The sequence below is a fragment of the Podarcis melisellensis genome (assembly GCF_964234715.1).
Source record: "Podarcis melisellensis genome assembly, chromosome: 1".
Lineage (NCBI taxonomy): Eukaryota > Metazoa > Chordata > Lepidosauria > Squamata > Lacertidae > Podarcis > Podarcis melisellensis.
The window spans coordinates 113832194-113846038 of record NC_138528.1 but is presented as its reverse complement, the minus strand read 5'-3'; the positions used below and the strand labels follow the sequence as shown (position 1 = coordinate 113846038).

Below are 13845 nucleotides of genomic sequence, written 5' to 3'. Positions count from 1 at the left end.
ATTTTTAAGCAATGACTAATGAAAATATCAGTCTGGTTATCTCTTTCTGATGTTCAGACTTGCATGTTGTGGTGGAAAAAATGGTAATTATTATTTACTGAATTTATATACCATCCTATACCTGGAGGTCTCAGGGCAGTTCACAGAACAAAACAATCCATTCTTCTTACATCTTGGTTAGATTGATGTGAAACTTAGTTGTGGTAAAAAGGTAAAGGTAAAGGGAGCCCTGGCCATTAGGTCCAGTCATGAACGACTCTGGGATTGCGGCGCTCATCTCGCTTTATTGGCCAAGGGAGCCGGCGTACAGCTTCCGGGTCATGTGGCCAGGATGACTAAGCCGCTTCTGGCGAACCAGAGCAGCGCACGGAAATGCCGTTTACCTTCCCGCCAGAGTGGTACCTATTTATCTACTTGCACTTTGAAGTGCTTTCGAACTGCTAGGTTGGCAGGACCAGGGACTGAGCAATGGGAGCTCACCCCGTCACGGGGATTTGAACCGCTGACCTTCTGATCAGCAAGTCCTAGGCTCTGTGGTTTAACCCACAGCGCCACCCGCGTACCACCCATAATGTGGAATGTGTTTCTTGTGGAGCTGCTTGATGTATGGCCTGGCCATACAAAAATTGCCAGGTGCCAAGGCGCATTTTGCACCTGGCTATCAAGTTAAGATGCTTGGACACCAGAATGGCTCCTGATGTCTCCTGGGTATCCATGGATCCCCAGCTAGGAGGGTCAGTTGTCGGGGATTCTGGGAGCTGCAGTCCAATAACATGTGGAGGCCGCTGGTTGGGAAGGTCATCATTTACAACAAGAGTCCCTTTCAGACATTTGGAAGGTGGGAGTTTCTGAAAGTATTTAGGAAGAGTGTGGCAGGCTTTTGTCTCCCCACCCCTCGACACGTTTTGTCATACATCTGCAAGGCACCTATACAGTGGTACCTCGGGTTACATACGCTTCAGGTTACATACACTTCAGGTTGCAGACTCTGCTAACCCAGAAATAGTACCTCGGGTTAAGAACATTGCTTCAGGATGAGAACAGAAATCGTGATCCAGCGGCGCAGCAGCAGCAGGAGGCCCCATTAGCTAAAGTGGTACCTCAGGTTAAGAACACTTTCAGGTGAAGAACGGACCTCTGGAACAAATTAAGTACTTAACCCGAGGTACCACTGTACATCTGAGCATCTGAAAGGGTCTCAGGACATTGATTAATCTGTGCTGTTTCAACTCTTCTCTCTCTGCGTGTGTGTGTGTCTGTTAATTTGTGAGTTTCACTACAAAGGTAAATAAGTTCTGTTGCACTTTAGAGTGAATAGGGGCGGGGGCGGAAATGCTGTACGTTCAAATACTGGGACGCAGGTGGTGCTGTGGTCTAAACCACTGAGCTTCTTGGGCTTGCCAATCAGAAGATCGGTGGTTTGAATCTCCGCAACGGGGTGAACTCCCATTGCTCTGTCCCAGCTCCTGCCAACCTAGCAGTTTGAAAGCATGCCAGTGCAATTAGATAAATAGGTACCACTGTGGCAGGAAAGTAAATGGCATTTCTGTGCACTCTGGTTTCTGTCACAGTGTTCAGTTGCGACAAAAGTGGTTTAGTCATGCTGGTCACATGACCCAGAAAGCTGTCTGTGGACAAATGCCAGCTTCCTTGACCTGAAAATGAGATGAGCGCCACAACTCCATAGTCACCTTTGACAGGACTTAACCGTCCAGGGGTCTTTTACCTTTTACCTTTACCTTACATCCAAATACTGGAGTTTAAATGATCCAGGATTGCAAAAGCTCATACTCTGCCTGTAACTCCATTGCAGCCATATTAGTCCTTGGGGTCCAAACTTTGAGCTAGCTCAATAGCAAAAGCTGCAGCCATTTCATACTGAGTCTAAAGTTACCCAAAGTTAACCATTCCATTCTGTTTTTTTATTCCTACCCCCAGAAGATTTCAGTTGAAAGCCAGCTTCATTAGAATTTACTATAGTGGTTTGATATATGCCCCAGATACCATTCATTTACTACCGAAGTTCAGTTTTATCACTGTTGAATATGAGGAATTGCAAAAGGGGGGGGGGACACCAATTAAAAGGGTTGAATTTTGAATAGCTTCCATTTAGAAGCTGTTTCTTTGTATGTGAGGGCGAATATATTTAGTACCAATTCAATATGATCCACTTTTGCCTTACTGTGCGAATAGCTAACAGTTAAGGAAGGCTGCATGAGTCTACTTTAGGTGGTCTTTTTTCTCATTCTGATTTCTTGCTGTTTAAAAAATGGGATATGCTTGACAGTGTGAAAGTTTTAGACTGCAATCCTAATCAGCTGGGCTGGCTTCTGAGTAGACATTGCACTATTAGTATTGTTTCAGCTGTTCTTTTTCCATATGTTCTTCCTGCTTGAAATCAAGGGTAGAAGAGCATCTTGAAAAATAATTCCCAGCCTCTCTTTTTCTTGCCAAAGTGCAGGGGTTTTCAAACACTGGAGAAGTCAGGCTCTTGTCACTTAGCTTTCTGTGGGTTGTATCCCATGTTAGTCATACTCAGAGTAGAAGCACTGAAATTAATGGACGTGGCTAACTTACATGATTAAAATTATTGGCCCTGTTTCTGAGTAGAATTTAATTGGATACAACCTTTTGTCTTTTTTTGCACCATGAACTAGGAACACTCTGTAATAACATTGTTGGCATCTACAGTGGTACCTCAGGTTACATACGCTTCAGGTTACAGACTATGCTAACCCAGAAGTAGTACCTTGGGTTAAGGACTTTGCTTCAGGATGAGAACAGAAATCATGCAGTGGTGACACAGCGGCAGCAGGAGGCCCTGTTAGATAAAGTTGTGCTTCAGGTTAAGAATAGTTTCAGGTTAAGAACAGACCTCCAGAACGAATTAAGTTCTTAACCTGAGGTACCACTGTATTTGCCAAACCTCCATTGAGGGACAATGGAGTGTGCCCCCGGGGGTGAAGTCAAACTGCTGTGTTAGCAGCACCAAAGTGACTTCCCGGGGGTGCAAGCCTGGGCAGTGTGTATGGGTTTGAAGGGAGCGATCTCTTGTCAGGGGCTTCCTTATAGTGAGTCTCACCTAGCACAGGCAGTCACATCCCACAGGCCTGGACAGAAGTCCCTTGTAGCCCCTTCTACCTGAGATACCGTATTTTTCGCTCCATAAGGCGCACCGGGTCATAAGGCGCACCTAGTTTTTAGAGGGGGAAATCAAGGAAAAAAATATTATTCCCCCCCCCCCAGCCCCAAAGAGCAAAGAAGCCAAGACAGTGAGCTTCCGCTTTAGCCCCGCGCAGCCTCTCCGGTTTAAGGAGCTCCCTTTAAGGAGTGTGCGGTTCCTGCGGGCTTTTCTACGAGGAGGGAGAAGGGACTGACTGGCTGCGTCAGTCCCTTCTCCCTCCTGGGGAAAAGCCCGCAAGAGCCACGCGGAGCTTGTGTGTGGCTCTTGGGGGCTTTTCCTGCCTGCCTCCCCGCTGCATTCGCTCCATAAGATGCACACACATTTCCCCTTACTTTTTAGGAAGGAAAAAGTGTGTCTTATGGAGCAAAAAATATGGTAATTTGCAACTGGCAGTGCAGTAAATTGAGATGTTTCCGAGTAATTCGTTCCGGGGTTCCGTTCTTAAGCCGAAACTGCTTGTAACACAAGACGCGCTTTTGCTAATGGCGGCCTCCCGCTGCTACTGTGCTGCCGGCGTGCGACTTCTGCTCACATCCTGGAGCAAAGTTTGCAACAAGGGGCATCTACTTCCAGGTCAGCGGAGCTCGTAACCTGCAGCGTTCGCAAGGAGGACGGTACATAACACAAGGTTCCACTGTATGTCACCCTACCACTAGCCAGCTGAGAGGCCCTTCTAACCAGCTCTGTATGTCACCTGCCATCCCTGTCCTCTCAAAGGTGGGCCAGAACATTTCTAAAAGTCATTGCAACAGGATGGCATGGGCACTACCCAATAGGAGACCATGTTATTAGCACAACCGTATTCTATGCAGTGTTCCAAACTGCATTGTGTTTCCCAGAGTTGAGGGAGTAGGAATGGATCCCTCTGTTCCCCCGCAACAGAAACATGATTGAGGAAAATGTTGCCATGTAAGAGGAAGTCTCAGGACGCATTTGAAGGTCAGCAGCTTGCTTTTTGTCAACAATGAAAAAGAAGACTGTTTTATATATTACTATGCAGAAAAAAAGACAACTCTGCAGGCAACCTGGTCTTGGTTTTACTGATTTGTGACTTGTAATGTGAATTTATGATTTCAACTTTGTGACCTGAAACTGTGCTTGTTGCTCTTCGCCATGGAGAGAGAGAGAGAGAGAGAGAGAGAGAGAGAGAGAGAGAGAGAAGGAGAGAGGGTCTGAACAGTATAATGAAAGCCTGACAATCTATTCTTTAACCAGAATAATAGCTGGAATTCTTCATGATTAGAAATACAGTATCAACATAATCGATTTAACAACATTACATTGTAGCTGAAAATAGACTGAAATCCCTAGCCAGGCATCCACTGTGTCTGAGCGAAACATCTTTCATATGGTTCTAAGATGAAATTACCCCTGAATGAATAGCATCTTCATTTATCTTCAAAACCTCCTCTGTGTTACCAGTGAGTCTACCCTTCTCACATTCTGCAGCAGGAATTACATTATACCATTATAGCAGCATTCCAGTGCAGTGTAAAATAAATTGTTTTGGAAAATGAACCTGGCTTTGCAATAAATTACATTTACAGGTACAAAGGAATTTGTTACTTTGTTTAAAGTAGTCACAAATACAATTAAACTCTTAATTTATGTTAAACTACAAATGTGGCTATTACCATAACTGGATTAGGAATATAATCTGTCACTCCAAGTACGATACTGAACAGTTTTCATTTATAATTGCAGACAGACTTTTCACTTTACAGGGTCTGCTACTGCTTGATAGGAAAGCTGGAATATTTCGTACATTTGTCCAGGGTTTTTTTGTTTTAAAATTCAGACACGTTTTTCCACCCCAGATAAATTGGAGAATAATCCCTCAATTGTCATTACCCATCTTCCCCTTTGTTGTGCTGTTCATGAAGGAGAACAAGAGGGAAAAGCAAATCCCCTTTTTTTCTCCCCGTCACGCTGGCATTTTCTGGAGCCGCATTTAAAATATTACTCATTGTGATTTAACTTGAATCTGTTTCAATATATTTGTAAGATCAATAGTGTGCAGCTTAAAAAAACAAAAAAACTGCTTGGTACATGGGCACCCATGTACCCTTGTTCCTTTAGGGTAAAGGTAAAGGGACCCCTGACCATTAGGTCCAGTCGTGGCCGACTCTGAGGTTGCGGCACTCATCTCGCTTTATTGGCCGAGGGAGCCGGTGTACAGCTTCCGGGTTATGTGGCCAGCATGACTAAGCTGCTTCTGGCGAACCAGAGCAGCGCACAGAAACACCGTTTACCTTCCCACCAGAGTGGTACCTATTTATCTACTTCTACTTTGACGTGTTTTCGAACTGCTAGGTTGGCAGGAGCAGGGACTGAGCAATGGGAGCTCACCCCGTCGCGGGGATTCGAACTGCCAACCTTCTGGTCGGCAAGTCCTAGGTTCTGTGGTTTAACCCACAGCGCCACCCGCGTCCCTCCTTTAGGGTAGTGATGGCCAAACTCAGCCCTCCCTACAGCTGTTTTGGGACTACAATTCCCATCATCCCTGACCATTGGTCCTGTTAGCTAGGGATGATGGGAGTTGTAGTCCAAAAACAGCTGGAGGGCCAAGTTTGACCATCACTGCTTTAGGAGCACATTCTCTCCTATCATTGCCCAACGCATGTTTGAATGTTTGTGGAGATCTTTATGCTTTGTTACTGTGCATGAATCTGTGGACCAGGGTACAAAGGGTGTGTTAGCCAAAGTGCTTCACTGCCACCTTTCTCTTCATTTGTGTCTCCCTAATGCAGGTGGCGCTGTGGGTTGAACCACAGGGCCTAGGACTTGCTGATCAGAAGGTTGGTGGTTCGAATCCCCGTGGTGGGGTGAGCTCCCATTGCTCAGTCCCTGCTCCTGCCAACCTAGCAGTTCGAAAGCACGTCAAAGTGCAAGTAGATAAATAGGTACCGCTCTGGCAGGAAGGTAAACGGTGTTTCCATGCGCTGCTCTGGTTTTCCAGAAGTGGCTTAGTCACGCTGGCCTCATGACCTGGAAGCTGTATGCCGGCTCGCTCGGCCAATAAAGTGAGATGAGTGCCGCAACCCCAGAGTCTGCCACGACTGGACCTAATGGTCAGGGATCCCTTTACCTTTACCTTTAATTTTCTATTGTGGCAAAAGAGCCCTCTCTGGGACTTTGCTTCAGATGTGGCTAGAAGAGGCCAAACAGATGTCTGACAGTCCGGGGTCCCCCAGTCCACAGTTCAGATCTTAATGATTCTAATCCATTTGTAGAGCCAGGATTTAGCCTTTAGGCAGCACAGCTGACTAACGTTAGGGGACACAGGTGCATGTCACCTTCCTATTCTATAGGCTGACCTATCATGCTTGACCTTCATGCTTGACCACTGGAGTTGGTGATGGGGAAAGAGCACATTTCTCTGTGCTTCATAAGTTTAAATGCATAGTGGTCTGCCATTTAGCTTGTGGGTAGAGTTGGATGAAAAAAATCACCATTGTTTGCAAATAGATTTAAGCCTGGAAGGATAGCTAAAAGCAGCAGTGTTTGCACTGGTTGTGTTCTCATTCATTCATTTTAAAGCTGCAGGAATCATTACTTCTGAACCATGAAACAATAAATGAAAGACAGTAAGCGAAAACACACTTCTTGTAAAAATTTTCTCATTTTCAGTATGGTATAGCGAAAGGGAATATAATTGTCGCCAAAAATTTATTTGCATGCTGCTCCTCCGGATTATGCTCAAAGCAGATGACCAAAACAGTATATGCAAGTGTTAAAAAAGAGCTCAAGTATGTAAAATATATTTCATTATATCGAAATCCTTACTTGCAAGCTAGCAGAAGCGTAATAATTACAAAATTTCCTAAACATATGAAAAGTACTCCTGTCGAAAATGAGAACAGTTGCCGATATCTGCATTTAGCTAACAAATTTATTCACAAATTCATCCAAATCACTAAGGTATCAGCAATAAAAAAATGCATTAATTTTGAAGCGTTACAATTTAAACCAGTTAAACTTACTCAAAGGCAATTAAAGCATCAGGCTGTCTTGGTTATGCCAAAGTAATTGAATAAAGAATACAGACCATCTTTGATACTAACGTATTTGCTGTAACAGCAACTAGAGTAGTAAAAATGGGGATTTTGATGTGCTAAATGTTGGAACCTTATACTGACAAGTCCCATATTTACCTGCTTTGGCAACCAGCTTTTAGAAAAACCTATATTGTAGGTTAAAACTCCTGACAATTTTTTTTTTTTAATTTTGCCTTCAGATAACCAGTGCAATCTTTTCATTTGCTCTGCTTTTCTTTCCAGGCCTTTTTGCAAATGTGCAACCTGCCAGTCCAGGTGGTTTGTAGGGCAAATGCTGAATATATGTCCCCATCTGGTAAGTGCAACACTCATTTGCATTACACCTGTGGTTGGAAACTATGGCAACAGTATCTCATCACGCAGACCATGAATGCATGTGAGCTTGCATCTTGTTCTGCTGGAAAGGAATGAAAACAATGTGTTTCTACCTTTTTATTTGCTTGCATTGTAACAGTAGGTTTAGGGCCAAGGCAGACAGTTCCATGTGTTTAAGTACCAAATGATTCAAATCATAGTGAATGGGGTTGCGAGAGTTTGATTTTTAACTTCAAAAGGAGCCCGTGGAGAGCTAGATATTGGAAAAACTTAGAAGGCGCCTCTCTGACAAACCAGTGAAAGAAGTTATGGCAGCTAGAATTTGATGAAAAACAGGCCAGCCTCTGAAGCTGGCTTGGGAATTGACATGCATGGACCCTTTTGTGGTGGTTTGGTGCAGTTTTATTACATTCACGGCTCCAAATTACTGCAAAGGACTTCACTCTTCCTACCAGCTTTTCTGACTTGTCTGAATATCATTTGCTTCATCCTTCATAGACAACCAGAGCTTTGACAACTGATTGGAAATTGACCCTGTTTCCGGACGCAGACTTCATCTCTTGCAGAGGGCGATATAATGATAAAAATTAATTTATAGAGGGAGGACCCATGTGTGATATTGTTTATTATCAGAGAGGAGTTTCCCATATTGCTGGAGTTTTATTACAGAGCTAGCAGCCTGGAAGTGGCCAGACCGAGGCAAACATAGTTGCACACTTGTGTGCATCGATTGTAGTAAACCAGCTATGCCAACTGCAACGTCTGAGTTGGGTCTTTATCAGTTGAGTTGATTAGAAGTATTGTAAGAGTGGACTCGATGAAACAGTGTGCCCAACCCCCTAAATTTATCACATGGGGGTTTTCTTTCCTTAGGACCTGAAATCAAGAGGGGAGTCTCTGTTGCTTAACAGACTTAACTCAGTAATGTTCATTCATTTCAGTGGGTCTACTCTGAGTAAAAATTACTTGTATTATCACCTTTTGGCTGTGAAACCCTCTTCCCTTTTATGGGATTCTGTTCCTGAGGGTTTCATGGTTGGCTCTGCTTTCGTTCTGTCCATCTGTTAAGAGCCTTCTGAGAGCACTGAAATGCTGACTCCTGCCGCAGAAACACCAAAAGACCATTCTTTATATAGTAGCTTTGTGGAAGTGAAAGTCTGGATCGATAAAACCATTGAGAGGTCTGTAAGCTCAAAAAGACCCAGCATTCTTTTTGCAGTGCATGCCATAGTGCAGATGCATCGATTCTTGTGACTGCTACTTTGAACCTGAGTAAAGCTCTATAGACAACTAGACAGTATTAACTATTCAGGGGCTGTGTTTGCATGTCATGCAAAACCACATTTTCAAGTTCGTTTGTTTCAAACAAGCCATAGTTTAATGTTAGCTACAATGTTTCTGCTGGGACTGAAAGACAAGCTGTGGCTAAGCAAAACCAGAAACCAAAAGCTTACTAACTCCTCTGCCTGGGAGGAGCAGGGGGAAGCAGACAAGTCCAAGAGTTGTCTAGGTTCATTCATGTTTCACCAAATGAGTGGGGAACATGAATAGCACTGGACTCCAATTCCCATGAGCCCCAGCCAGCAAGGCCAATGGTTAGGGATGATGGGAGTTGTGGTCTATCATTGTTTGGAGGGAACTACTACCCTTGGTTTAGTGTGAAGTGCAAATGTGACAATTATGCCTTAAAAACATTAAATCTTCTTTCTCAGCAGCAATAAAAAAATAGAACAAGGAATGAAATCCCTCACCAAATAGACTGATTACTGAAGGAGTGTCAGGATTACATACTATCTCAACCTCAGATATCTATGAAGTTCCTTTCTGCGCTCAGTTTTCTCCAGCTGAGCAGCACCAAAGGTTGAACATGAAACTAAAGCCAAGCCCTTGTTGGTACAGGACGGCCATTTCTGTTTTACAGCTCTCACAGTCAGACCAGGGTTCGAATCCTCCCTCAGCCATGAAGCTCAGTGGGTCACCTTGGGCCAGTCACCATCTCTTTGCCAGCCTACCTCTTAGGGTTATTGTGAGGCTGAAATGTGGAGGAGAAGCATGTACACCACCTTGAGATCCTTGGAAGATAAAGGTGGCCTATAAATGCAATAAACAAAATTAAAAAGTATATAATACACACACCTAACGGGTGTAGTTCGCCTGATTAAGTGGTGATACCTTGACAAAACTGACACGCAACAATATTCAAGGCTACAATATTCAATTTAACCTGCAAGTAGGAGTTAACGTATGAGCAGCAGATAATATTATAAATAAAGGAAGATTAGAGACAAAAATGGGTGGGATATCAGGAGATGTAGAAGATCAAGGTTGGCATTGAATGCCATGGAGAGATGGATTTGGAAGTCTTAAGGAAAGATAAGTGATGGACAATGTATGAAGTATGTATAAAAGTTGTAAAAAAATGCATAAATAATAAGAATTTTAAAAAACTGGCACACATTGTGAAAGCTGACCAAGTGTAGAATCTACTTCAGTGGACGTTTCACTTCCACGCTTGCAGCAGATATGACATAGGTGTCCTAGCAGTCTTTGATCAATTGTTACTCTACTGAGTCTAATCGGTTTTGAAATGCCTTGAAGAATACGCTGACAACTAGTTGACGGAGTCGAAGGGTGGCAGTCAGTTGTCACAGCAGGCTTACAGCACAAAAATGAGGCAGATATATTGGAAGATGGGCAGCTCTCGGGGTCAGTTGTGTGCTATATCTGAAGACTCTTTTAAGGTGCGCTGCAGCAAACACCCCGCACATTTCTCTGCTGTGATTTTGGCACTTAACCAGAAGTAAGCATGGGAAGCTTTTGCAGGGAGATGCCCATCTACTTCTTGTGTATGTGGCTAAGGGTGTTCAGTCCAGAGTTCCTTGATTCTACTTATCAGGTGTGCAGAGGGTCAGGGTGGGCTGTGCAGATGAGTGTGATGAAGAGCATCTCATTGCAAAAGGACACAAAGGGATTCAGATATCCAACACTGATCCACATGTTTAAATTGCTTCCAAGCGTTTGCGTTTCATGGGGCTTTGTATTTAGGATGGGATCAACAATCACTGCCTGGAACAAATGCCAGAAGTATAATGTCCATACTAGCTATAAAGGCACAGAAGCCTTTAACATGGCATTTGTTGAACTTTTGCTGATTTCATCTAGCAACCTCTCAGATTTAATTAGATCAATGAGTTTAAAGTGTTCTGTTTTTTTCTTCTTTCACTCGCAGGGAAAGTGCCCTTTATTCACGTAGGAAATCAAGTTGTTTCTGAACTTGGCCCCATTGTCCAGTTTGTAAAAGCCAAGGTAAGGTGCATATACGAAACCTATTTTTCCTCAGCAAATTCTTGTTTTAGCAGTTGGGCTAATTAAGTTTGTGTTGATAAAATTATCCTGAGAACCAGAGGTCTAGAAGACAGGATAGCATCATTTATTTTGCATAGTAAGGCTTCTTCTAATGGCTCATAACAAAAATAATTTATTAACAAGCTTTAGGAAAGGTTCCAGTTTAGCAGAGAGAGGAGGGGAAAGGAGGGAGAGCTTTCCAGGCTCACATCTGCAGAAGGATATTTTTGTAGCTGTTCATTTAAACTTTTTAACACTTGAGGGCAAGATTTGACTCCTCTGTCATGTCCCTTATTCTTTTCTCGTCAGCTGAGTAAAACTGGTGCCCTTAAAATCCAGGACAGAATCTTTTCTTGGTGCGAAATATTGCCTGTGCGAGAGAGACATTGACAGGGAGAGATTGTGTGAGTGTGTGTGTGTGTGTGTGTGTTTGTGTGTATGAATACAAAGTAGGTAACATGAAATGCTTTTGTTTTTGTCCTTTCTGTGGACTAGAGGGGCATGGATATATCATTCACGTGTGCACCTGTATTTTTTCTGAGTGCTTCCTTCTCAGAAAGAGGTACCCACAGGTGGTACAGCTTCAGGCATGCTTAGAGGAAGCTGATCACTTGGACTCATCCCAGTCTTTCTCCAGACCTGGTCACGGCACTGAAACCATCTTGGTTAACCCTGGTTAATAACATTAGTTAGGACAGGTATGCGGGGAGTGTCACCCTGTTCATTCTCCTTGAGCTTTTGGAGCCTGTTGATACTGTAGAGAGAGGGAAAAGGGGTTGGGGGTACCGTGCTTCAGTGACTCTCCTTCTACTTCCATTTCCAGAAAGTCATTATGGGGGACTGCTGTTTGGCACCATGGGAGTTGTCCTGTGGTGTCCTACAGAGTTCCACCTTGTCCCGAATGCTATTTAACATATGTATCCTTGTTTCTTACCTATGGTCCATTGATCCCTAGAGGGTCCATGGATGGGCATCAGGGGGCTGTGAGCCAGATGCAAGAAACAATAAAATAAAATGTTTTATTTCCTTCCTGTTACTTTGAAGTGCTTTTATTTCAGCTAATCACAGAGTCATTTAAGCATCTAGTAGACGAGCATATGTCTTTGATGTCTCCTGTCCTTTTTCTGGAGTCTTTTGGCTAATTCTGTCCCTGTGGCCAAATTTCATCATGGTTTATTCCAGTAGTTACTTGTCTGTCTTTTTAGTTGAGATACTATAGGTTGACAATTCTATATATAAAAAAACTTGAACGCTGCTGTTTTTATCAAAGGAATGTGTTGGAATGTTGTCTGAATGGGAAAATTCCTTGAACAATGGCAGTCTTCCTGTATGTGTCCGCACATATACCAGGCCTTCCACAGTCTCCACCTAAAAATATTAATTGGTTTAGGTGGGGTTTTAGCTCTTCCACATATTTATGAATTATTCTTCCAACTATAGCTGCATTCTGAAGCCCCCCACCCAAAAAATATTTTTTGCAAGGTAATAATAATAATAATAATTTATTATTTATACCCTGCCCATTTGGCTGGGCTTCCCCATTCATCAGACAGCCTGGTTCCCTTCCAGTGCTGCAGTTATTTGAAGATGGGAGCCTTTGAAGTCCCAGTAGCCCTTCTGATCCTGCGCTCTTGTCTAGAAGATTGCTGCATGTGGGCTCCTGCCATTTTGGCAGGCCTGGAACTTGCACTTACGCCTTGGCTTCCACACACTAGTTCTTACGGAACAGAGATTCACTTCGTTTGAATCTTAAAATTCCACGTAATCAATGTTCACGTTGATTCCTGCTTTCTTTCTTTAGCCCTGTGGATCAATGCCGGTGCGTTTTTATAAGGCATCTGCATCATCATAATTTACTTAGGTTTATTTACAAGGAGGCTGTGGTATTTAGAAAGGCTGCTTGGCTTGGAAGCAGAAGCAAAACAGGCGGATAGTTGGAAATCCTGCATACTGGTGTACCTTGTGCTTTTCAGCTTTAAAAGATTGCATTTCAAACTATAGGATCCAACATTGCACTAGCAGATGTGACAGGATTTCATTTCGCTTCCCTCTTGTCTTCAACCTCAACTCCCCAACTCCCTGGATCAGATTTTTGGGGTGCACGGGGTTTTCAAGGTGGGTGGAAAGAGGTGGAAAGACCCCTTTGAGCAAGCAGGACACAATAATTGGGTATTTTGTAAATATATAAGATTTATTATAGAGCTGTATATATACAGTCGTACCTTGGATCCCGAACGCCTTGCAAGTCAAACGTTTTGGCTCCCGAACGCTGCAAACCCGGAAGTGAGTGTTCCGGTTTGCAAACATTCTTTAGAACCCGAACGTCCGACGTGGCCTCCGATTGGCTGCAGGAGCTTCCTGCAGCCAATTGGAAGCCGCGCCTTGGTTCCCAAACGTTTAAGTCGAACGAACTTCCGGAACAGATTCCGTTCGACTTCCAAGGTACCACTGTATTAGGAACATTGCAGTGTTCATTTCATTTTTCTCTGTGAAACTTCAAATGCCTTTATGGTCTACAAAGCAGCATTCTAACGTGTAATGTTGCAATGCAGGGAGCTTTTGGAGTGAGCCAGAGCCCTCGACTTGAGTGGGCTTTGGAAAGGACCCAAACGGATCGTTTTCCCTGCCCTTCCTTTTCTCACCCCCCTCTTTTCTCTCTCTCTCCCCTTGCCTAAGGGCCATTCACTTAGTGATGGGTTGGATGAAGTCCAAAAAGCTGAGATGAAAGCCTACATGGAATTAGTCAATAATATGCTTTTGACAGCAGAGGTATGGCAAAACACTAGTAATTTGTCAGTCTTGTGAAATGAATGATATTGGGGATTGGAGGGTGGGGTGGGGGGAAATAGAATGCTGTTTTCTTTGTGATGCTGCAAGCGAGTTGCTACCTACTTTATTTTTTAATAAAACACACGGGTGGGCTTACGGTTCCAGCTAGGTTCA

At 43.6% G+C, this 13845-nt stretch overlaps 1 protein-coding gene across 1 annotated transcript in view; it reads left to right on the top strand.

Annotated features, from left to right (window-relative positions):
* MTX2 (metaxin 2) overlaps positions 1-13845 on the top strand; it is a 38964-nt gene that overhangs the window by 20360 nt on the left and 4759 nt on the right. The window contains exons 4-6 of the mRNA XM_081898958.1: positions 7465-7537; positions 10787-10863; positions 13579-13671. Coding sequence (XP_081755084.1) covers positions 7465-7537; positions 10787-10863; positions 13579-13671 — 243 coding nt within the window. The remainder of the gene's footprint in view (positions 1-7464; positions 7538-10786; positions 10864-13578; positions 13672-13845) is intronic.